The sequence below is a fragment of the Alligator mississippiensis genome, chromosome 1, assembly GCF_030867095.1.
Source record: "Alligator mississippiensis isolate rAllMis1 chromosome 1, rAllMis1, whole genome shotgun sequence".
Classification (NCBI taxonomy): Eukaryota; Metazoa; Chordata; order Crocodylia; family Alligatoridae; genus Alligator; species Alligator mississippiensis.
In genome coordinates this window covers 19,659,745-19,685,944 of record NC_081824.1, presented here as the reverse complement: position 1 = coordinate 19,685,944, position 26,200 = coordinate 19,659,745, and the positions used below count along the sequence as shown (strand labels likewise).

At 44.7% G+C, this 26,200-nt stretch overlaps 1 protein-coding gene across 6 annotated transcripts in view; it reads right to left on the bottom strand.

Annotated features, from left to right (window-relative positions):
* HS1BP3 (HCLS1 binding protein 3) overlaps positions 1–26,200 on the bottom strand; it is a 188,895-nt gene that overhangs the window by 102,305 nt on the left and 60,390 nt on the right. For 4 of the 6 annotated variants that reach the window (XR_009462757.1, XR_009462754.1, XR_009462758.1 and 1 more), the window contains exons 5-6: positions 23,224–23,381; positions 22,617–22,752 (exon numbers count right to left, since the gene is read on the bottom strand). Coding sequence is in view for 2 of the 6 variants with exons in the window: in XM_014601598.3 (XP_014457084.1) it covers positions 7,773–8,004; positions 22,617–22,752; positions 23,224–23,381 (526 nt within the window). In the remaining 4 variants the exon portion in view is untranslated. Of the gene's footprint in view, positions 1–5,817; positions 8,005–22,616; positions 22,753–23,223; positions 23,382–26,200 lie in introns of those variants that run through there. The other 2 variants (XM_014601598.3, XM_059729316.1) reach the window with 1 other exon arrangement.

The window sequence follows — 26,200 nt, the reverse complement described above, 5'->3', positions numbered from 1 at the left end:
ATGAGTTTTGGAAATATAATGAATACAAGTTGAACACAAAATATCTGTGATTAAATTAGTCCATGATGTAATTTCCATGATTTCTATACTGCTATGGCAGTGGTGAATTTGACTAGTGGTTTCCTTTGCAATTATTTCCTTAGAAATAAAAGCACAGATTTTTTCCCCTTATTTGTACTTACATAACCTTTCTAGTTCTCTTATTGTTCTTCATTCAGTTCAATACACAGAAACATATACCAGAACAAAAAAGTATAAGCTGACTGAGAAAAAATTGGATGGACATGGGGAGGAATAATTTGAAAAGAAAAGGTGCACAAAAGCCACAAAGTCAGGACAAGACATATTGGAAACCCTTCGTTTGGTCCCTTGGTTGCTGCTGAGCTGGAAGATTTGTTTATTGGGGGGAGGGAGAAACCTTTTGATTTCTTTAAGTGATATAACTGTAAGTGGATGCATCTACACATGCACTTTACTGTAGAATTAGCTAATTAGTTCTGCAGTAAAGTGTCATAGTCTACATGTATTTCTGCCAGTATTAGGGTGCAGTAGATTAATTCTGCTGTAAGGTAGTACTGGTGGGGACAGTAGTATCTTATGGAAGAGTAATTATGTATAATCAAATGCACGGGTATGTGGTGACAAGGGTGGCTGGCGCATAAGGGTGCTAAAGTGTGGGGGCTGCCAGCTGGCTAGCCCCACACTGGAGCACCCTCTTGGCCCAGCCAGCTCTTCTGCACCCAATGCCACCACCTGGAGCCTGGGGCTCACCTCCCCAGAACACCTGCCAGCCAGAGGCTGCTATGCCTTAGCTCAGATTGTTGCAGTTCCAGATGTATGTGTAAATGCTGTACCCAGGAGCAGTTTTTTCTGTCACCAATTGTGCTGGAGTTTATTGCTCTGGCTTAATTGCACTTGTAGTTGCACCACTGGCTGCTCTTTATGGCACCACAAACCACACGTGTGGAATGTTAAAACGTGTCCACACTGCAAATTTTCAGTACAGGAGCAAAATTTGCTACTGGGATTTCCCAGTAACAAAAAAAAGTGCTGGGAAAAAAGTGCCAGAGAGTATGCTACAATAGCATGTGCCCGAACAAGCGGAGGCATGGTCCTCCAGAGAGATTCTTTGGTGGCTGCCAGCAACAGCATCTCCACTCCTCCACTTCTTCCCTGGCTGCTCCAGCATGCTGGGAGCCAGGAAGAGCTGGGCAAGCGCAGTTTGCCCACAGTGAGATAATTTGTCCTGCAATACAATGCACATGCAGGTGCATGCGCCAAGGCACAAAGTAGTGGCATAAATTTGTGCTGCTATTTGTGCGGCTGTACTATTTGTGCTGCTACAAGTGCACATCCCTGCTCATCTGGATACAGCTACTGGGTACAAACTTCAATCCACAGCTGATGAATACAGCCAAGGGAAGCAGCTCAAAATATGTTTGCTTAGTTAATTAGTGAAAATCTGGGATTTGAATCTGTATTGAAATGCATCTATGCTGCTCTAATCGGCCAAGTACTGTTCAGTTATTTGGATTAGTGAAAAGATTGATTTTCCTTTCCCTAAACAATTCATTTGTCACAGCACCACACCGGATTTTTGTTACTGAAGATCACACACATACAGTTCTGTGTTATACCAAGTATTCAGATGAGGAGCACTGTTATGGATATTGAAGCAAGGTGTCATTGAAGACATACATTGCTGCTCCTGCAAGAAGAAGACTGCAAAGCAGCTTGCTTTGAGATGTGATCAAAAGGGTACTAATTCGGATGACATGTTTGGTGAACGAAGAGATATGCACCAAGTCTCAGAGTACAAACAAATCTCAGACATTAAGGGCCACCTAGTAATTACTGTAGAGGAATCAGCTTTCTTTACAACTCACTAGGGACAGGACCTGGATTTATAGCAAAAGGGCAAAAGGAGTTACATACCCAATTGCCTGAACCGTAGAATCCTCCTGAATTATATAATATGGGTGTCAAGTCAAATAGCTGCACTCGGTTAGTTTGTAATGTACCATGCAACAAACAAATGGCTTCTAAGGAAACTGAACAGCACAGCCTACAAAGCAACACAGATTGTTATTATAGTATCAAATCACGGAAGAAAAACTACTCTAAGTGTTTGAATGAAGTCTACTGTCTCTAATATTCTGCCCAGAGGTGGTCCTTACTTGCGTAGTGGAGGTGAATAGACATGGGGTTAGACCAGGGGTGGGCAAAATATGGATCACGGGTCAGATTTGGCCCACACACTGATTGGATCTGCCTACGGAGGGGTTCCAGCTAATTGATTAGATCCAGTCTGTGACTGCTCTTGTAATGATCCACAGCGGGCTGAGTCCTACCTAGGGTAGCCTGTGATGTACTCCAGCCTGTGCCCACCACCCGGCTCCAGCCATTGAGCACAGCTCCCAGTGCAGCTGCTACCCAGCTCCCTTCACCTCCAGCGGCAGTTCTTCCTCCCGCTGCACTGCTCTGGGCAAGGAGGAAGCTTCAGCCAGACAGGTCCTGCCCCAGCATGCAGAGCTCTGGCTCCAGCTCTCAGCTGCTTTCCACCCATTCTGCCCACCCGACATGAGTCACCAAGTGTGTGGAAGACAGCTGGGAACTGGAGATAGAGTCCCACGTGCTAGGCAGGAGCCACCCACTGGAAGCTGTATATACTGGCTCGGGCCAGGCTGATGGATGTGGACTGGAGCATGGTGTGGGTTGCTCCAGGTAGGGCTTGGCCCCATGTGGAGGGCTGTGGGGGTAGCCACGGGCTGCACTGCCCAGGCGAGCTCTGCCGCATGCACCCCCTTCCCTCTCCTCACCCCCAGCTGGCTCTCAGGACTTAGCACTCAGGCAGCCCCCCCTGCCCACACACACACACACATGCACGTGACTCCTCACACTCCACATACTCACCCTCCACACTCCCCCTACAGGGCACGGCCTGCCCCATGACCCTGCCCACAATGCCTGCCCCCGAACACTGCTCCCTTCTTTCCCATGACCCCATCCCATACAGGGAACTGTAGAGCTGTTGCAGCTGTGGGCAGGGTGGAGGTAGCGCTGACCCGACCCACAACTCATCAAAACTCCCTATGTGGCCCTGGGCCCCAAATAATTAGAGATGTGCAAAATTTCACTGGCAGTTTTTTTTTTCAACGCTGTTTCGACTCGTTTTGAGCTCAAAACAGCGAAATTGAAACAGAACAGAGAGCTTCGAAACAGCCTCAAAACAAACAAGGCAAGTCAAAATGTTTTGAAATTTTCGAAGCATTTCAAGTTTCGAAGCTCAAGCTGGGCTTACCTGCAGGGAAATAGAAACTAAAGTAAGGAGAGGGAGGGGGAAGAGCAGGGAAGGAGTGCTCTCATTATTGACTGTGTAGCTGGCCAGTGGCTGTCACCCTTCCCCAAGGTCTCTTCCCATCCCAGTGCTCTGGGGGAGGAAGGGAAAAACTGCATAAAAGGCAGCATTGTTCAAGCTGCCCTGCTTTTTGCCTTGGGGACAGTTAATGAGCTGTGTCCTGGTTTTATCTGTCAGCAGCCAGAGGTGCAGGGCCCCAGAAGCCAGACTCCCCCTGCACCGATCTCCTTGACAGCTGACAGGCTTCATGGCTAGAGCAGGGCCTAGCAGGCCTGCAGTTTTCACCCCCCTGTGCCCTCAGACAGACACAGCCAATTGCACACGCACCCATGTCATGAGTTTTGCTTGTCAGCAGCTTGAGGTGCAGTTTCCCAGAAATCGCTGCATGTATCTCCTTGAAACCTCACAGGCTTTGTGGCCTCAGCAGGGACTAGCCAGCCTGCAGTTTTGATTCTGTTGTGGCTTAACACATACACGTGACATGAGTTTTGCTTTCAAGATTTTGAGGTGAAGTTTCCCTGTAACTCCTGCATCTATCTCCTTGAAACTTGGCGGGCTTCATGCCCGCAGAAGGGGCTACCATTCCTGCAAGTTTCATCCAAATCAGGCTAGAAATAACATAGTTATAGGCTGTTTCAAGTTTCCCCATTATAGCCTATGGGCGAAACGTCCAAACAGCGAAACTGTGTTGACGAAGCGAAACAGAACAATGGTTTCGAATCAAAACAAAATTCAAAACGAAACGCTGTTGTGTCAAAACGCAAGTTGAAATGGAATGGTGCCATTTCACACAGCCCTACAAATAATTGCCCACTCCTGGATTAGTCTCTGTTAGCTAACATAACGTTAACTACATTTCAAGATTTTTCAAGAGAAAGCTAATGAAACTGTTGATAGTGGGATTGTTCAGAAAAGCTCTGAGCTAACTGGATCCCAAAGCAGGCAATATGGGTTTCCAAATGTCATTTGTAGGTAGGGAATGTTCAGTTTTTCTGGCCTTCACTTACCTGACATCCTTTTCTCATATAATAATGATGCATTGCTTATTGTTTCTTAGGGGATTATAACTCACCTTTAAGTGCCCATAAATATTACTGCAGCTGGACATCTGCATTTTAAAGGAAAAGCACGATGCTGAGATTTATGGATGGTCATTTGTACTAATAGCTACTAACAGAGAAGACAGATTTTCTGAAGTGAAATACTGACCTTAAGAATCTCTTAAAATCTACCACAGGCTGCAATTATGACTCTTCTTTCTCTGTGCCAATTGGATAATTTGTCATCCTTTTCTGACAGACAATTCCTAGTACATTAAAGCAGATGTAGTGTTACTGTATGTGTAGATTTAGGAATGTTCTCATGGTTATTACGGTACCACACGCCCTTTCTTTCCTGCTCTTTGAGAGCATAGGCAATTTTTCTCTAAAACCGTCCCATGAATGCTTGGTGGAGGTGTAAAGCTGGAGGATGTATAACATAGGCAGTTTTGCAAAAGTCATCATTAGGTCTCACAGTGGGAACTAGAGTTCTCCATGGGGAAAAGAATACATGGCTGAAGCAACAGGAACTAAGGAGGAAAAAAACAAGCTAAGCAAACTGGAAAGGACAGACCAGGAAATTTCAAATTGTGAGAAACTGGTCTTAGAGTAAGTACACTACAAAAACAGGTCTCCTCTGCCTTCTCCATTTGGTCTAAGATCCCTAAACAACTGCCCTTGTAGCCTTCTCATTACAGTTAAAGACCTTCACCAGGCTTGTGTATCACCGAAATCCACATCAACTTTCAAAATGCAATCCATAGGCATTACGCTGGCCTTCTCCACAGGCATGAAGTGCACACAAAGATAGCATTTTAAATTAAGAGACTATTTAATTAAAAATAGTAGATCTTGATGTGCTGCAAGGTACTGGTGAAGAAACATTAGATAAAGGGAGTTATTTCCCCAGCACCCAACTAGAGGTGTTTTTTCTGCTCATGGCAATGCATGGACCAGTGGCAAGGATACTAGCCAGAGATTCAGTGACGATCCTCTGCTTTGCTATTCCTATTTGATCTCTGGGTAAGTCATTCGCTCCTTTTCTGCAAGATGGCAACAACCATATGTCCCCGTTCCTGAGGGGTGCTGTGAATGCCAGCACAATTAAAACTGAGATGAATACAGATATGAAAACAACAATAAAAGAACCCTGACAGTTGTAAACTGAAAAAAGTTAAGTCTCCTTAACTGTTAGACATTTAGTACATATGTATGCACCCAATAAGATATATCCACATACAGATAGAGCTTTAGTAAAGCCCTATATTTACCATGTCATTTCTGCTTTGATTTTTTTTATATATTCAAAATTTTAGCTGAACTTAGAAATGCAAGGGAAAAGTAACATTTGTTGCAGTTTAGATATTTACAACTCATCTCTCAAACTCTTGCCCATGTGAATGAAGAACAACACTCCTCGCAGGTTAGCACATTTTATTACACTAAAATTTATTTTACATGACTTAGAGTTAATAGTTAGATTTTATTTGTTCATTTAAACTAATGGTATAATAGTAACTGTTGACATAAAATGAAAATATTACTAGAAATCATTATAATTATTAAATATATATATAAAGTACTTTATATGTTCCTTCTTAATTCTGATCTATATTAAAAGGCAAGTTAAAAGGGGGGGGGTAGGGGATATGGCTTTAATATATTAACATTTCACCTCTGGAGACCCTGTCTGTCTCCAATCTTGTTTAGTTCACTGGTGCAATAAATTCAATAGTAGGCTACAGTAGACACACACCCACATACATAATCCAGCATATGCCATAAGAGCCCCCTAGTATTGCCACAAGAAAGGAAGAGCATGTAAATGTGATATGCTGCATCAGATTCTTACTTTTCACTATTATTTCACCAAAGTATTTTCTGATTGTTTTGTAAATGTTGCATCTCAAAATCACTCCTGTCTGGTTATCAAAATTAACATGAAGCGACCAGCATTTAGTGTCATCCCACTCCTGTGTCTCAACAGAAATGGGCCCAAGAGTCCTGGAGCATCTAGTCTTCCTAAGCAGGCCTAATATAGGCCATCCCCAAGTATTCACTAACTCCTTACCATGCTCCTATGCTAATCATCAGGAGTCTGAAAATCTGTGCATAGATATGCAGTGTCTACACTGTGTTTTACAATGACACCAGTTCTCCTATGAATTTGAAATTATATCTAAATAGCCAGGGTTCGAATTACTCTGACTCTTGCGGGAAAGAGTGGGATGGGAGGGGGGGGGGGGGGGGAAGTCTGCAAAAAATATTGGCCTGCCCATCATGATACCCTAAGAAAATCAGAGACACCCCCCCCCCCTCCCCGGTTAAGATTTTCAAATCTTACAGGGGGGATCAGCCCCCTCCTCCCCCTGAGCTCCCCCATAATTTGAACTCTGTAAATAGCCAATAACCAAAGACAACACTGGGTGCCTCTACACGTGCAATTAATTCAAAGCAATAAACTCTGTAGCAGTTTTGTCCTATTTTGTTGAAAAATTCCCAAGAAGCTTTCCTGAGGACTCACATATATATGAATTACTCTGCCATAAGGCACTACTGTCTCCAACAGTACTATCTTACGGTACTGTTAATTAGTTTACTGAGACCTAATAGCATCACACATGCAGACGGCAACAATTTACTCCATAGGTAATTGGTCTACTCCGCAGGAAAACACACTTGTAAATGTGGCCACAGCGTACCTATATCAACACTAGGGGTAGAAGTGATTGTCCCTGTCGTTTTAAGAACTGGCTGAAGAGTACAACCACCTGGGGAATTAATGCACTTCTGAACTATGCAGGGGAGAGGGGGAAGAAGGAATTTCACATATCCCCAGAAGCAGTAAGTGGCTATAACTCACCAGAATGACAGAAAGGGAAGGAAAGCTGCTGAAGAACAGACAAAGGAGAAAGCAACTACATTTCCAGTTGGCTAAAACATGTCTTATATACAACTACAGAAAGAAAAGAAAGGCACTGCGTTCCTCGGATTGTTCATAGCCTATATTCACTCTCTGAGTGTAAACTCCTCATTCTGTCCCTTCCATTCTAGCAATTAGTTCTCTAAAGCTGTATTACATAAGTGCAAGGATAACATGACTATAATACATAGACTCTAAAGTGTTGCATCGTTGTCTATATATTTTTTAAAAGCCCTGAATATAGAAGGCAGCTTCAAGCCAGAATTTCATCCTGTTGAAACACACATTCTTCAATGCTTAGAGCTTGTGAAGTAATCAAGTATGCTGCTCTTCAAAGCAAGACAAGTTGGCAGATGTAACGACAATGGAAGAGTACTGGTTACCTCTTACGTACATACATACAGACAGACATACACATGATAATGTATATATACATTATATATATAATGCTTCAAAAAAGACTCATGTCTTGGCTGCTGATGGATTCATTTTCCTGAATGTACTGGAGAATGTCCACCTCACTCATGGCTTGAATTTTGTCTTCTTTTGGTTTTGTTGGTGGGACTGAACTAACATTTTTCTGAGTGGTGATTATTGGCTTCTTAGGTAATGTGGGTTTGGCTGGCACCTTTGGCTTCGGTTTGGAACTGATTTTCAAAATCTTCTCTAAATCCTCTTCCACTCTAAGTAAAGAAAAAAAAAATACAAATATATGTGTGACTTCTCAGGAAAGCTTCTTGGGATTTTTTCAACAAAATGTTCTTTTGCTGAAAACCATTGATTTGCTAGAACAGTTGTCATGGGAAAAGATTGATTTCCATTAATTTACCTTTGAAAGAGTTTTGAAAAAACTAAATCATCAAAATGAAAAATTCCAGTTATTGATGCACAATTATTTTAAAACTAAAAATGTATGATAGTATATGGGGGAGGGGAGCGGGGGAATTTAGAAGGATCTAAATTTAAACAACTTACAGTTATGTGAATGATCTCAATCATTTTCTTCCAGATTCTTAATCCATGAAAAATTGAGCTTTTGACCTTTTATCCCCAATTTGTAATAGGAAAAAAAAATTCAAAACCTTAAATATTTTCATAAGGTAAAAGAGACATTTCCACTCAGGCCTATTCCTCACCTATCATGCTTCATCATAATGAGTTCCATATACAGCTGCAATTCAAAGTGGCTTAGTTACACTTGCCCCCCCCGAAAATGAAGACACCCTTATTTGTAAATGCATATGCACTGTGACCTTTTACTGCAACTTTTTTCTATTTTTTATTTAAATAATATTCAAAATAAGTCAAAACATGCCCATTGACAGCCATGGGCATTAGCTTGTGATTTTAGGGTTAGATAAAATGCAATTGCTCCAATATTGCATCTCCTGAAGTCAATGGTAACTTTTCCACTGATGCTAGTGGTAAAGAGGTCAATGCTGTGTGTTTGTGAAATACTGGGCATGTCTACATGCACATTTAAGCACAACTAAATTTAATGTGCATTAAGCTAATGTGTATTAAGCATTAGCAGGTTTTTAGCAGGTGTCTACACGTGCAGGGACTTGGCACTAAAGTTAGTGCACTAGAGTTAGTGCCAAGTCCCTGCAGCCCTGCCATGTGCTCCTAGTGGCTGGGCAGATCCAGGACTAAAGTTAGTGCCGGGTCATGTCTACACGTGCGTTAATGCGCTTTAACTAATTATGCCTAACTTTGATACCTGCATTTGCATGCACATACAGGACGCACACATGTAGACACGTGCCTGGAATATGCATTAAATTAGGCTAACACACATTAATATGTCTTATGCAGACATGTCCACCTTGTCCTAATAGCTAGCCTAACAGGGAAGCTACTGACAAATTTTCTACCATGGGCATGTCTACATGAGATGCTTTACTTGCTTTACTGTGCAGTACACTAATCTACTGTGCAGTAAAGTGTCACACATGAGCACCATTTACTATTCAGTAAATTTGTCTACTGTGCAGTTAGCTACTACCTGTAAATACAACAAGTAAACTAACCGTGCAGTAGATACTGTGCAGTAGCGTATGTTTAGACGCAAATTTGCTCCTGGTCAGTCTCAACACCAGAGGGCTACAGGGGATGGGGAACTTCCCAAGGCTTGGCACTGCTCAGCTTCTGGCTCCCCCCAGGAGCCAGGAGCCAAGCAGTGCCAGGATGGGGTAGCTCTCTGCCCTCCCCGTCCAAGCACTGCTCAGCTCCCGGCTCCCCACAGGGACTGGGGAGCTCTGTTTCCCTGCGTAGCTGATGGCTCAATAGAAGCTGTCCTGTTTCCGAGGCAGCTCTCAGACAGCCACCAGCTGGGTGTGGAAATCTCTGGTCAGCCCCTTGGCTGCGCAGGGAAGCCCCACTGGGCACAGGGCTTGTCCCCATGTTCATGAGGCCAAGAGAGCTCTGTAGCAGCAGCTGTCTCCCAGCTCCATGCGCATCAGGACCGCTCACAATCTGCACGGGGCCAGAAGACAGCTGCTGCTGTAGCCAGAAGAGCTCTCCTGGCCCTATGCACATTGGGGCTAGCCCCTGTGCTCCCTCCCAGCCCCTGCTCAAGCACCCTGGGGGAGCCTGGAGATTAATTAAGAAGATTAGCTCTTTCACCCCTGGTAGTGTCACTACTAGAGTCCCAACCCTTTAAGCAGCAACAGGAATTCCCTCACCCTACCCCTAGCCCCCTACACCCTGTGCCAGCCCACTACACCCATTCTGTTGATTGGTAGGGCAGGCAGGACAGGGGTTGGGTAAAGGTAAGGATATTTCTGCCACCACTTAAATAGTCTGAGAATTCTGCCTTTTTTGCAGTTTAGCTTAATCCACTTGCAAAGTAGATGAAAATAAACTGCACAAAAGCACTCATAACATGTTATAAGAGTAGCCAAATACAGAGACAGTGCAGAATAGCTATCCTGGGCCATTTCCCCTTGCAGACAAGCTCTGTAACAATTTTAAGGAATAAAAAGAATTCATTGTTCTGAAGCTGATGAATTTAAAGTCTGCAAGGACCGCCTTTGCAACAGGACAGGTGAACTCTGCCATCCACTGGGATGGACTTGATTGGTCAGGTGCTTTTCATTGTGCTGTAGCAAGTCTGTTCTGCAGCAGGTGCCCAACAACAATATAGAGGAACCAAGTGCAGATGTTTTTAAAATGAGGGTCCAAACTAGGAGATTCATGTGTGGATTCTCTGGTTGTCCCTGGAAAGTTGTGCTGTCCATGGTTTGAATGGGTTTGGTAAGGCAGCTTTACTACCACTCCTCTGCTTTGGGAGAGAGAGGCTGGGGTTTCCTTTCTATTCTATCCCTCTTCACATTCTCCTACAGTCCACAGGTGGACTGTTCCTGAAGCCTTAGATTTGAGTTTTAGATAATATCAATGTGTTCAGCAGGTATTTTTGGTCCCTGCAATATTCTTTTTAATTTGCTGCTTGTATCTTCCCCATTAATACATAAAATTCTTTTGTGCCAGTGGATGCGTCTGAGGTGGGTCAAAAACTCCTGTTGAGTTCAGCAGGACTAACATTTCTCCCCTTACTGTATTTATTTACTCGCGGCCTATAATAGAGATTAAATAATCATCTCTACTATGCAAAGTAGAGACTTCGGCCAATAGTTAGAACGTCAAAGAAAAGTCAAGTTGTTCCATAACCGTAGAAGCAGTTCATTGTGCTTATGCTCCAAAACCATGGGCTTTATTCCACATAACAAAAGAAAAACATCACAAAAATCAACAGACTGGAGACACTTCTCTCATTAACTCATCCATCACATTACAATTCTGTAAATATTTGAATTTAAAAATACCAGGTGCTCAAAAACCCCAAGAGCACTGTTATTACTATTAGCTGAAATAGACTTTGGTTTTAATGTGCTTTTATTAAAGAGAAAAAACAAATCTTTGGCTGTGCTGAACTTAACCTCATTTGGTCATGAAACAGCCAGTAAGACCTTAGCCTTCCTACTGAGGGAGCAGGTCTCAAATTCTTAAGACTTGCAGATCCTTATTTGAAGTCAGACATCTACTTCTACATTCACCTCGGGCCACAGACAGGTGTTACATCTGTGTAAGGAAATATGTCCTTTTCTTAGCACAGAAAGTAAGTGTAGAGGTATGTAAGCAGTTTGGGGTGGGAAAAACATAGAGATGCCACCACAAACTGTTAGCTGGTTAAACAGCAAATTTGCCAGAGGATGAAGTTTTCTAGCACCAAATACAATGCCTGTACGCTTACACTTGGTGATATAGGTATCCCCTAGTCTCCCAAGGGGGAGGGAGGGAGCGTACTGGAGGGAGAGTACAGCCTTCCCATAAGCTGTTAGAGAGCCTTGCTGCCATCCTCACTTGAAAATCCCTGGAACGCCAATGCTCCCAACCCCTTAAACATTCCCAGGTCTCTCTGGGACTCTTTAAGGGGTGGCAGCACTTGCACTGTCCCTTGAACAGTCCCAGGGAATTCTCAGACTATTCAAGTGGTGGCAGAAATTTCCTCACCTTTACCCAACCCCTGTCCTGCCTGCCCTACCAATCAACAGAATGGGTGTAGTGGGCTGGCACAGGGTGTAGGGGGCTAGGGGTAGGGTGAGGGAATTCCTGTTGCTGCTTAAAGGGTTGGGACTCTAGTAGTGACACTACCAGGGGTGAAAGAGCTAATCTTCTCACCCATGCCACCTCTGCAGGGCAGGAAAGGGGCTGTCCCAGGTGCAGAGGGCCATCTGCCAATTACTAGGACCCACTTATAGGCCTGCAAGCTGCCTTCACATAACTGGTGTCATTTTCTTGAAGGGACACCATTAGCTGCAAGCAATGAGCATAGAGGCATTGGAAACAACTGTTGCAGGCAAAACAAACTGGAGATAGCTGCAGAACACAGAAAAATAAGACAGAACAGAGGAGCACAGCAAGCCCACAGATCGCTCTGTAGGTGGGAAGTCAGTTAAGGCTCAGGGTGACACGTTGATTTTAAAAGGTAATTAATTGGTGAGGATCTACAGCATGATCATATATGGAATATACAGAAGAGGTATGAAAGCTTAAGGAGAAAACTTAAATTTGAGGAAACCATGCCAGTCAAAACTGCGACCCCCCAGTGCTGTGCTGATGCCTGGCTGGCTGAGTCATCAGCAGATGCATGACAAATAGATCCAAGGATGTGATACTTCCCCTCCATGCGGCATTGGTCAGATCACAGTTGGAGTACTGCATCCAGTTTTGGGCGCTGTACTTCAAGAAGGATGTTGATAGACTCAAGAGCATCTAAAGGAAGGCCACTCGTATGGTTAGAGGCTTCCAGGAGGGACTGAGGGATCTGGACCTCTTCAATCCCTGCAAGAGAAGGCTGAGAGGTGATCTTGTGGCCGCCTACAAAGTAATTAGGGGGACACAGCAAGGGATTGGAGATGCTCTGTTCACCAGGGCACCTCTTGGGGTTACAAGGAGCAATGGTCACAAACTGAGAGAGCGCAGATTTAGGCTAGATACCAGGAAAAAGTTCTTCACGGTAAGTGTGGCCAGAATTTGGAATGGGCTTCCAAGGGAGGTGGTGCTCTCCCCTACCTTGGGGGTCTTTAAGAGAAGGCTGGATAGGCATCTGGCTGGGGTCATCTGACCCCAGCACTCTTTCCTGCCTAGGCAGAGGGTTGGACTCGATGATCTGTTGAGGTGCCTTCCGACTAGCATCTATGAATCGTTTGGAAGACCTGTGAAAAAATAGCTTTATGCACTTTTTGGGGCTTTCCTTGAGTACTGGTATTGCTTAAGTGTTCTTATAAGAGCTCTCTCTGTCTGTTCCTCCCCACCTTGAACAAGTGCACTGTTTACGCACAGGGCCTTACATTGTGAATTCTAGAGTGCAGATCACCCATCCGTCACCATAATTGCAGGACATATTCCTTTTCTTTTCCTGATCACTATATTAAGGTTCGCATTTTCAAAATCCAGCTTTCCTTAGCTGATCTAATTCATCTCCACTGCCCTAAAACAATTTGGCAGCGCCATGAGAAAAACCAATGGTCACAAGGAAAAACCATGGTCACCAGATAAATACTAGCCATTTATGCTCACAGCCCAGTTCAGATACAGAACCCATGACTCTGGACTGAAAATGAAAAGGCCACCCCCAGGTGCTGCACTGGAGAAGGGCTGATGACCCACGCAGCAGAGGCCACTGGTATGAAGAACTGCCTGTTAACCTGCTTTGTTATTCTGGCTGTCTGAAATTCTTGATTTCTTGAATCTAACATTAATCTTACTTTTAAATCACAGAAGCTAACATGCTTACCACACTGTCCTAAGGCAGCAAGGATACATGGCCTAAATGGAGTTTAATGGAGTTTTGGGGTTTTTTTTATGTGGGTAGGTCTTGCTTGACCAATCTCATTTCCTTTTACGACCAGGTGACCTATCACCTGGACAAGGGGGAAGAGATTGATGTCATATATCTTGACTTTAAAAAAGCCTTCGATCTGGTATCCCATGATCACCTCTTGGCAAAACTGGCTAACTGTGGCTTTGACCTCACCACAATCTGCTGGCTGCGGAATTGGCTCTGCGGTAGGACCCGGAGGGTGGTAGTTGACAGAAGCCAATCATCTTGGTGCGCAGTCACCAGTGGGGTCCCTCAAGGCTCTGTCCTAGGTCCTATACTATTTAACATCTTCATCAATGATGTGGACACTGGTGTCAGAAGCGGACTGGCCAAGTTTTCCAACAACATCAAACTCTGGGGTAAAGCATCCACACCTGAGGACAGGAGAGTGATCCAGGCAGATCTTGACAGGCTCAGAAAATGGGCAGATGAGAACTTGATGGTGTTCAACACTGAAAAATGCAAGGTTCTCCGCCATGGGAGGAAAAACCCGCAGCATGCTTATAGGCTTGGCAGTGCTACACTGGTTAGTGCTACAGATGAAAGGGACTTGGGGGTCATGATTGTCCACAAGATGAACATGAGTCTTCAATGTGATGCTGCGGCTAGCAAAGCAAGCAAAATGCTGATTTGCATCCATAGATGCTTCTCAAGCAAATCCCAGGATGTCATTCTCCTGTTGTACTTGGCCTCGATGAGGCTGCAGCTGGAGTAATGCGTCCAGTTTTGGGCTCCACAATTTAAAAAGGATGTGAAGAAGCTTGAGAGAGTGCAGAGAGCCATGCGCATGATCAGAGGTCAAGAAAACAGACCTTATGATGAGAGTCTGAGAGCTATAGGACTCTTCAGCCTGGAAAAACGCAGGCTCAGAGGTGATCTGGTAGCCACCTATAAGTTTATTAGGGGTGACCACCAGTATCTGGGGGAACGTCTGTTCACCAGAGCGCCCCAAGGGATGACAAGATCGAACAGTCACAAACTCCGCCACAACTGATTCAGCTGGACATAAGGAAGACCTTTTTTACTGTCCTTTTTTACAGAGACCACATAAAAAAACAAGTCCATAGCACGCAGGTTTTGCTTCAAAATCCAACTTCAGTGCTGGTGTACAAGATAGAATATTTGATCCGTTTTTGATCCATTTTGTTTGATTGATATGCCTACAGTTCTTAGGCAGTAAATGATTTATTAAAGGACGGTATCACCCATTTAACTTCATGCCAGAGGGTACAGAATAGGAAGCCTAGCAACTATTTTAAAACAATGAAGAGCTCTTTCCTTTGTGGGGGGGAGGGAGGGAGAGCAGGGTGTGTGTGTGGTGGATAGCATTTTTAAAGATGAAGGGGTACAGAATCCACAAAATAAATTTTTCTCTAAATAGTCTGACTTTGTTTAGAAAGTGAGCACAGTATTGTTTGAAATACTTGTCATACTAATGTGCTGATTCAACTATTATATATCTCAGTAGTAATGGAAAATATAATTTGTTTCCAGGCACAGAAGCCAACAAAAAAGTTATCATCTTTAAAAAAATCTTAATGAATTCAGCTACACGATGGGAGAGCCAAGATTTTGAAAGAGAGGCAGATTTTTCTGTAGGGATACAGATAATGTGCCATTTCACAGATCCCTCTCTTCTTATGTCCCTTTCCTCTACCCACTGAATCTTCTGTCTATAAAGATAAACTCTTTGACGCAGGGACTGTTCTACTAATCTGCACAATGTCTAGTATGATTTGGCTGTGATATCTGTTGGTGCCTAGACTCTCCCTTAATAAACACAATTCATAAGCAGAACTGATTTAAGTGGAAAGAGAACCTAAAAGCTTCCATGCAGATCAGAGCTAAGCATCAAAAAGCTGCCCATCTGTATGAAACTTTTTGATATAGAAGATTACGCAAGACATTCCAGGAAAACAAACTTTGACAATCTTTGCCCTGAACCTGGTTCTTGCCTGTCCCTACTCCTCTCTCTCCACTGTACCTTTCCCCACTTGGGGCCTGAAACCTCCATCATAGTTTCTTTCAACTCCCCTTTTCTACTGTTTCACATCCTTCCTTCAAACCTGACTCTTGAAGCAATCTGCCCTCCATTCTGACCCTCAACAAACCCCACATCTTCTCTATCAAAACTGTTTCCAGCATCTTGTCTTTGTTTTGCTGGTCTGCCTTAGATTGTAACGTCTCCAGGGCAGGGGACATGTTTGTACAGTACCACAATATCAAATCCATGGCTTATTTATTTTTCTAAAGATAATATCCAGGATTTTTCCTGTTCTTTAAAAGTAACTGAAACAATAATGCTGCCCCCAGGGGGCAACTATTAGCAAATGCTTCTGCAAAGGGATCATCTTCCTTGCAGTGGACTGGGCCATTCTTCAGTTAGTTTCTTCTCCAGTAAAGCCTTGCAGGACTAGAGTAATTTCCTAGTTTGAGCTTCCGCTCCTTTTAAAGTTCACCACTTGCTAATACAAGGTGGGTGGTTTTATTTATAATAATGTTTTGTATTTCATTGGAACATGTTTTCAGAGAGAACAGGGAGTTTTCAGCGCTTGCGAAGCTAGCAAGAGAGATTATATATGCTCCCTGATGTTGTAACACAAACAGCCCACGCACATTTTACAGAACCATTTGTCATCTGTAATTTGCTTTCGCTCAGAAGTAAACCGCTGCATAGTATTCACTGCAGAAGTGACACTACACTATTGCTTCACTACGGCAAGTGGTTTGTCCCGAGGGTCATGTATTTGATGACTTCCTGCTTTTTCAGAGCTCTTTTGACTGGTTTCTTGTTCCTAGCTTCCCGATGGAAAGGTGAGGCTTTTAACCTCCTCTCCTACAATTCTGGACCACTGAACGATCTGTCACTGCTCCTACCTCAGTCCCAGGTGTCTGAAGGGAGGTATCTGGACTCCTTTGGGAGGATCAGCAGGCTCTTCAGAGAATACGCCCACTTCATTCGTGCATCCTGCTGGCACTAAGCATTGCCACTGCTGAATATGCAGTAATGAAAAGGGAGGACAGGTGGCAGGGGAGGCAGAGACATCACACGTCAGGGAACAGTCCATGCCACATTCTACCAACATCTGCCCCTGCTCAGCTATGATTTTGTTGTACATATTTCTGTGACAAACTGCTAGCCTAAATCTGACTCCTGCACAAAGCACTGAATGGACATGCAGGCATGTAGTGGAGGGAATGGGCAGAGCTGGTTGAACATTTTTCAACAGTGATAGAGTGTTTTCACACAAAAATCTATGGAAAATATTCCCCGCCTTTTTTTTTTTTTTATCGGCTTTAGCAACTAGCTGAGCTCCTGAGGACAGCACTATGTGAATGGGGAGCTAGCTAATTTGAGTAGGCCATGGAAAACCTTCAAACAATGCCTTTTCTCTGCTTCAACAGAAGCCACAGGGAATATTACGAACAATTTCAGTTTGATCAGTTAAGGGTGAGTGCTTCTGGCCACCTTTCACCTGCCCTGTCACCTTTCCTATGCCAATCCCTGGAATTGTCTCACTATGCCTGTCCTGTGTGCAGGGAGCAAAATGCACCTGTACTGCAGCGCTAATGTCTTAAAGCAAGGGTGTCAAACTCATCAGGCCCATGGGTAGGGCTGGTTCCACTGGCTGGATGAATGGTGCAGACCCAGCCCATGGGCCAGACTGGGCCTACAGACTGTCACCACATGCTGGATCCAGCATGTGGGTCCAGTCTCGAGCAGGCATTGCAGGTGGCACATGCCCCAGACCGGTCCCATACTCTGCATGTCTGCATGCAGCATACATTCTGGACTGGCCCCAAGTGCTATATGCAGTGTGCCCTGGCCCTTGAGCAGGGTCAGTCCAGCACTCACCGTATGTGAGTCCACTCTGAAATCCATGGTCAGTACTGTGGGCCGGATGATCAGGCTCAGTGGGCCAGACCTTTGGCACCCCTATTTTAAAGCAATAATAGATGTAAGATACATTGGTATACTCTGCTGCAAAAGAAAACTGGCTCACCATGTGCCTCAAGACCTTTTCGGCCCTACACCTCCCCAACTGCAAGGAGGAACCTTTACAAGCAGTGAACAACCCACCATCAAAGATACAGAAAAAAAATGTTTGCATTTTGTGGATTTAACGTATGCAGAAAGATCCCTCTCACACGCTAGCACTATGGCAAAATATTCAAAATGTGAACCGCACGAGAAACAATAGGGACAAGTCACCAAATATCACATGTTCCAACACTTGCAGAGAACATCTAATCAACATCTGAACCCTCCAGCAGCGGTCAGTCTTTTGCAGGTGTGCCTCAAATCAAGTCCTGCACCCCCTCCAAGTGCTACTTGGTTCTCAGCCCCAATCCAAAGTATACCTGATAGAGCTTGCTCCTTGGGGAGCTGGAATGGAGGCAGAGGCTCAAGTTTCTGGCTGCGTAAAGGAGAGCAGGGGCAGGATGCTGCTGTGAGAGGTGAGACTCTCAAGAAGCAGGCAAACCCTTCTCTGGCTCTGCAACCACTGTGGTTTTGTATGGTGAGCAAGGATCCAAAGCCCTGAATTTGGCAGCAGCTGCAGGACTAAAGAAAGGATAACTTGACTCTGGGCAGTGACACTTGACGCCTCCTCTTACAGCAGCTGTCCTTTCCCCACTCTCCCTCACATGGCTGGAGGCTCAACCCCCCTGCCTCCATTCCAGTGCCTCCCTTTACTGTGTGCCCAGAGCTTGCATGCCACAACGCAGCTGCCAGTGCCAGTTATGACCTGCATGCCATGGGCTGGCCACCCCTGCTCTATTGCCGATGTGGAACCAAAACCTGCAGTGGGAACACTTCTATTTCCAGAGCTGATTAGATTCAGTTTTCAGTCCATCTAAGCCAAGGGGAGTATCAACAACACACATAAGAACAGCCCCAAAATTAGGGTCTAGGAAACATTTTTTGGTGGCTACAGGTCGCAGTCTCCCCTGACACTTTGCATTTCTAACTGTTTTGATGGGCCTCTTGTTTCTTCAGTATACAGGAGCCTGGAGGCCTATAAAAGTAGGTGGAAAAGAGGAGGAAGAACAATTGCCAATATTTCTATTTTTACTAGGTGTTACTGCTACATAAGAGGAAGAGAGAAAGCAGAGGCTGTCCTGAAAGACCGAAGTCCCCAGTGGGACTAGGGGCTATTAATATCTTTCACTCATTGTGTGTTTTCCACATGAATAGTTGCTGGTGACACACATCCTTGTGGGAAAGCATTTGCAAAAAGCAGAAGCCCCCCAAAGGAGGTTTTCCAACAGAGTACAGAAAAGCAAAGGGCTCACTCACTTGATACAACAGTAAAACATAAGCAGGGGAATTGTTACTCTCTCAATTCACAGGGAAGTTACATGGATAAATCCGTTTTCACATGGGGAACAGACCCCAAGCAACCCCACACTTCGTACATTTCAGGTTAAAATCCAGTTCATGTCTTGGCACAGTTTTGACTACTCCATTATTAGGAAGCAAAAGCTGTATGCCACACAACATCAGAGGATGAAAAAATATCAGGACTGTTTGTTTCTAAAAATGTTTTAGAACAGTCATACTACATCTGTCATTTTGTGCCCACTACTGCATGTTCTTTAATTATACTGCGTAACCCTAACTACAGCTGTCTGATAGATTCAGGAATAATACATTTTCTCTTTCTGACTTCAAGAGTTCACTTTGGTTAGGTAACTGAGGTGGCTTCAGGATTCCTCTGCTTCATCCTCTTTCCCATGGGCACCTAGAGGTCGGGTGCCATATTTTATTCCACCTTTTAGGCGTTTTCGTGGCCTTAGGCACATATGCGTGATCCTATGCCACCCTGCTCGAATCCATGGAAACACAACAAACTGAGCAGGGGCAGCATCCATCTTTTGTGTTAACTGGTTTTCAGTGTATGATCACACTTAAGTGCCTAATTCCACTTAAGTGATTAATATGTGGAATAGGATTTGACCCTTTGTGCATTCAGGTTTTGGATTTTCAAAGGGGCTGCACATATACCCACTGTGATGAACCAACTAGGCCCTTTTAAAAGGTGCAATGCAAATCTATATTAAGTTAATTTTATGTGTTGAATTTGCTAAAAAGTAGAAGTAAGAGAGGTATTCAACTCATGTGGTTTTAAACCCACCCTGTTTTAAATCCTCCCTCCCCATTTTTTTGCATCCTAAAGTCTGGATTCTCAGGGCGTGTCTGCACATGAAAGTACTCCTGGCCCCAAATGGCCAGGAGGTCAGCTACCTCCAGCTGGGTCCAAGTTGCTAGCTCTGAGCAGGCTCCTCTGCCTGGGTCCTGCCACTTGCCTCCCTAGCAGGAATTTTGGTGTTCCCTATTTGAAAACTGAAAAATCCCTGATAAAAAACCCCAAGGTCACTGAAAGACGCACATGCGCGTTCATGTGGAAGCGCCCTGAGAGGCTTTTGTTCCAATGTGGTAGCATCACCAATATTCCTATGAGCACAGAAGGGTTTGGACTTCTGAAGAAAGGGCCAAAAAATCCCTTTAAAAATATTTTATTTGCCAGAGATTTAGGGCCACGCTACAGCCTAGGCTTCTAAACACCAGCACTACCAGGGTTCAACTGGAGCTAGGACACCACAGCTCCACATCTGGGGTATGTGTGAATAGAATCAGGAATTAGAGAGATCACAAAATTAGTCTGAACACTATTTCAGTGATGAAGACTTCTGACCACTATTTAGTTAGCATTTAATCCTTCTTTAATGCCTTTCACACAAATGCCCAAGCAGTTTCTATAAGGTGAACTAGGGCATGGAGGGAAGAAGCACGGTTGTCCTAAACAGCACTTCAAGGACATCTGTATTTTTTTTAGTGTTCTAGGTTTCAGTTGCTCAACTTGAGAAGGTGGGCCTGATGTTCACGTGTTCAAGGCACTTACAGCTGAAGTCAATGGGAGCTTCAGATGCACAGTCTGTGCAGAGATGAGCCACCAAAAGCCTTCAGTTGAGGTACCCATGATGAATGGCCAATTGTGAAAATTTGGATGGCTCCCAAATTCTCTTTGGGGCCAGAGAAAGAGTTTCTATCAGAGGACACCAGCAGAAACTGCCTTTTTCCCCCCTCCATCATCCACATTTTGCTCCCTGTCAAGTTCATAGTCAGTTTTCTTTTTCTCCATGTCCCATATATTTCCTGAAACCAGGTCCTCTTTTACTTCCCATCCTTTATCATATCCTTCCTTAGTCCTGCTATTTCTCCCACTTTAGTTTCCCCATTCTCCTCTGCAAGGTATACAGGTTTGTCGGTCCATAACCCCAGGAGGGCTAAGATTTGTCTACAGAGCTAGAATTTCCAGTGCATTTTTTTGCTGTTGAGCCTCGGCTTTATTTCCTGCTGCATTACACCTACTAATTTCCTGTTAGATGGTGATTGGCTATTTGAAGGCACTGTGATAATTCGAGGAAAAAAATGCTGGAACTTCACCATAACCTTCTCTCCTTGTTTTCATTATCACCTGCTCTGGCAGTCACTTGCTGCAGGCTATGATGACCCTAGGACTATATGAGAACGTAGTCCAGCAGTTAGCAGACATTAGAAGTTTCTTTCCCTGTAACAAAGGAAGGAAAACTGCCTGCTTTGGTGTACATGAATATGAGAGATGGATGGACTTTCTCCAATGGGTAGCAGTTATGGCAGGGGTTGCACTAAATGTTCTACTCATTTGAACAATCTGGGTCAAACATTTTATGCCTAAATTGCTATCACAGGCTGAAGCAGACATAAAAGACTGTAACCGTGTGGATGTTCACTCCCAATATTCTACTGCAGTAAATCAAATTATGTCTTGCTACATTGTGTCTGATAAACATCAGATGTATGGCCACTGTGTAATAGGAGATGGCATATAACCTAATTTAACTTCTGGTTAAATGAAGTTGGGTATTTCTGCCAAATATGTTAGTACCAATGCGTTTTGCATAAACAGTGCCTGCAGACATATTAGTTCCAAAAGATTAAGACCATCCAACAGAATTTTTCTTTTCCATTTAGAACAGGTTATTAAAAATACTGAAAACTTGGGTGAGAGACAAAGGATGGTACAACACTTAGCTTGGCCCTGACTAGGACTCAGAAAGCTCAAGTTCAACTCTTTGATCTGCTGCAGGCTTCCTACATGACCTTTGCCTCTGGGCATCACTTCTCTATGCGATAATATGGGAATAAAGGGGGGAAAAAAAATTTCAGTCAAGAATGTTATGAAGATAAGTACATTCAATTATAAGATACACATATGAGTATGAATATAGACAGCTATGAGGTCTGTACTGCATTATTTTAGACAGGGGCAATGCTGAAAACTGTTTCCTACCCATCATTCTGAAATATGGTCATTTTACATTCATATACCACTGATCAAAATGTAAATGAATATTAAAGACAACATCAATAACCAAGTCCTTTACGATTGTATATAGAGTGTAAATTATAAGCCATCACATTCTAGCCACTTGAGCTCAAGTTGAGAACCAAGAGCCCACAAATTCTGCCAGCTCCAAAAACTAAGTCCACATTTGGAAAGCAGAGATTGTATTTACCCTCCAGCTGACTGAGAACTATTTGCAAAGGCACCTTGGAAAAGAAAAAAGGAGCCACAATTTGGCACTAGGTGTTAGGTTTATAATAACATAGGATCAGAAGTGATTTCCTTGGTAATCAAGTTCATTCCCCAGCAACCTCAGGGAGCCATTTTACAAAGTGTGATATTAGAGATATTTTTGTGATGGATTTCTAAGCTCTTAAATAAATTTCTGCCATTATTTAATATGAACATGAAAGCATTAACCCACTTCCAGTACAGATCAGTTTTCAAAGCTTTGGTTAAAGTCTTGCTCAGGTAGGCCTGATGGAGACTACTACCACGGGGCCACGTGGTACACAAATACCTGAATAGCTCCTCAGTGTCCTCATCAAGGCTGGTGCTTAATCTTTGCTCTTTCTGTCCACAGGCAGTTGGCAGCAGTAGTGAGTCACCAAGTTTAACAGTCCCACCAAGGTCTGGGTCTTCAAATAACTTCAGGTCTAAAGAAGAAACCAGCAGAAAGTGTTAGTTACCGTACATGACATAAAGCAACACCAACACAAATGCCAGCAAAGGAAGCCAGCCATGTATTGCACTGATTTTTATACGAAACTTCCATTTTAAAGTAAAAATCCACAAAGTGCAAGGAAATAAATTGTTGACATATTGCACTTGCTGGGCCTCTAAATCTATTCCCTTCAGGAGCTCAGGAATAGTTTGTACCCAAGCCGGCTTACATCTCGCTTTTCAACATAAGACAGATGCCCATAAAAACTGTAAATCCAAGTTCCAACAGTATATGAATACTGTAATTCAGGTCCTACTGTTTTAAATCTCCAGCTGATTTTGCACCAGGTAAAAATCTGGCCTAAAACTGATGAGTCAGAATCAAAGTTTAACCAATCCATTTTAAATGCCCAAAGCCATTTTTAAAACTTTAACTCTACAGATCAGAGATAGAACTGATTTACTATCTTTGACTGATGAGTCCTTCTTGGAACCGGTGGATGAAAAATCTTTTACTGGGCCAAACAGTCCTTCATCTGGATCGATTTCCTCATCAAAAATGGTTAACTTGGGCCTGTCTTCCTTGGCTGGAGGAGGTGGGGGCTTCTTCGGTTTTTTAGATCTAAAAAAGGATAAGAACAAAATTCAGCTGCTATTGTGAAACAAGCATTCTCAAGGAACTAGAACTGAAAGCATTCTGTTTATAGAGCTGCATATTCAAAATTACAATCTTTTCACATTTGGTTAAAATTGTTTTATTCTGTGCAGGATTTTCAGGTTTGCAGGGAATAGCAGTGGAAACATCATCAATTCCAGTAGCCACCACTGGAACAGCACCAGAGAAAAAAGAAATGGTTTGATAAGGAGCAGAGTGTAGGCCATCCAGTCTGTCCACTAATCAACTTGGATATGATACAGGCACACATTAAATATACCAAATGTTTCAAAACCTTCATTAAAACCTATTCCCCAGTCACCATACCGTGCATGTCCAGGGAAAACAGGAGAGAATATAGCACCGCAACCTCATGAGTCCCAAGATGGATGTTGTACACAGGGGGCCTTCTTTACAACTTACCACACCTTTGGCTGAAGGGAAGGCAGACCCAGTGGTTGCTAGGCCCTACATCACACTGACCGCTGGAGAAAGTACCCCAGGTCATGAATTTTACTCAAACATCTATGGGACCCAGGGCTCAATCAGAAGCATGGGTGGGGACTGGAGCAGGGGCTGGGGGTGTTGCACAGCCAAGTCAGTGCATGGGGCCTGGAGCAAGGAAGCCCTGCACTAGCTGCACCGCCATGGTGAGGCATCCCCGACAGCCTGGCAGCAGTGGGGGTGGTGGCAGCATGGAGTTGTGCACCCCACCGCTGCCCAGTAGGCAGGAGGTGTGCAACCAGTGTGGGGCTCTCAGGGAAAAGGCAGCAGGGCAAGGAGCCCCAAACCCTCAGCAGGCAGCCCACAGCAGGCAGCCCATATCCATCTCTCTGCTCCACTTAGCTCTGTCAGCCAGGTGGGGGAAGGGGTGGTAAAATAGGCATGTGTTGTGTCTTGATGCCCACCTTGCTGGGATCATCTGAGCCCAGAAGCCTTTCCTGCCAAAGTGCAGTGGAGGGGCAATGATCTGTAAGATTCCCTCCTGCCCCTGACATCTATGAAACTATAATTCCCCCTGCAAAGTGAGAGCATGTGTGATCCCTGACACTCCCTCCCCCCAGCTGCAATGTCTGCCCTGGCAGAAACCTCCATCCCCACCACTGCACCACATAGGCATGGACCCCCCCGTGCTGCCCCGCTCCCACCCGCGGCTCCACATGCCACTCGCTACACTGCCCCACCGCCGGGAGGAGAGGTTGCTGTCGCAGTGAGAGCATGATGGTAGCAGCAGTGGCTGGGCAGGAGCTCAGGGACCGCAGTGTAACCCCTTGTGAGCTGTACATGGCTGATGGGCTGCCACTCAGACAAACCTCTGCCTTAGAGCATCACAGCGTTTGCACGCAACGTCCAGAACTGTGAACACACAACCTTAACAGACGTGTGCTAGCAAGTTGCCAGAGCAGTCCCAGTAGACGTCTCTCACACAAGAGAAAAATCTCCTTTACCTACCCACTCAGGTTTCAACCTGTAGCAAAACCGATCGGCACCCAACGTGTCATTACCCTCCAAAGAACAAGGGACCGAGCTCCATAACAACAGGTGCATGCCAAGCGTGTTAAAAGGCCCAGTAAAATACTCTTTGGATTACAGCCACACGCTGAGAGCAGAGTCCAATTACTTCATAAGAAGTTTATAATAAACAAGACAAAAGCCCGGGTGGTGCGTTCCCACCGGCAATTCGGCTCCTAGCAACAAGCACTTGAGGGGAGCACATAAGACCCACACGTAATGTTTAATCACAGCAGGCCCTGGAGACGCATTGTGGTCAGAGGAACGGATGAGGAAGCGTTTGCTGAGCTCTCTATTCAGTCCGTGTTTTGATGCAGTGAGAAGGAGCCATAAAAGATGTACGAGAGGGAAGGGCAGGTGGTTACAACACAGGCCTGGGTAACCTGGGTTCAATTCCTAATCAGCTGTAACTCTTGCGTGATACAGGGCAAGTCTCCTAGGGCCAGGCTGTCTTCACACGGCACACGGCTGCCAATGGACGGGGTAAGTACTGACGATCCCTGCACGATGACCAGGGAGGACTCGGCTGATCCAGAGCTCCTGGGGCAGAGCAGGGGGGTGCCTACTACTAGGTAACAAAACTGCAAGGCCCATGGATGTGCATGAGGTTCACACTATGGCTGCCAGTTACTTGGGTCCTGGAGCATCCGGGGGGAAGCACTGACATGCACCAATAACACCAAGTTCAGTACAAAGCACAGCACAGTCACTCCCACTGTGGGAGTCCCACCTCTCGCACAACAGCCTCGGGGCTACGAGGTTCACCCACATAGTGGGAGACCCCGGTTTAGGCCCTCAAGGGGCAAGGAGGAAAGGGAACAAGGAGGAGCAGGTTTCCGCGGAGACAGCTAATGAGTCACGCTCCACCCGGGTTTGAATCACCCCTCGGACAACCATCTGATGTGTCTGCCAGAGGTCAACTCTCCCTCAAAGAGAGGGAGCCTTGAGAGCAGCAGGCAGGCACCAGGAAGGGCTCTGCAAAAGTCTGTGAATGAACTTCTAGACGGCCCAAATGCCAGCATCTTGCCTTGATTTTTGGTCCGCGTTCTTCAACTACTGGCATCTTAGTCTGGCTGATGCCCTTGGCTTGTGCTAACTACAGCACTCAGCTCCTCACTCTAGGGCCTCTGTGGCTTCCTGATCCCAGTTTGAATTGCAGCTTCCTGATGAACTAGCGCTCCTGCTTGCACAAAACATCTATGACTTAGTGGGGCTAACGGAAACCTGGTGGGATTCATCCCACGACTGGGCGGTCCATATTGAGGGCTATAGAT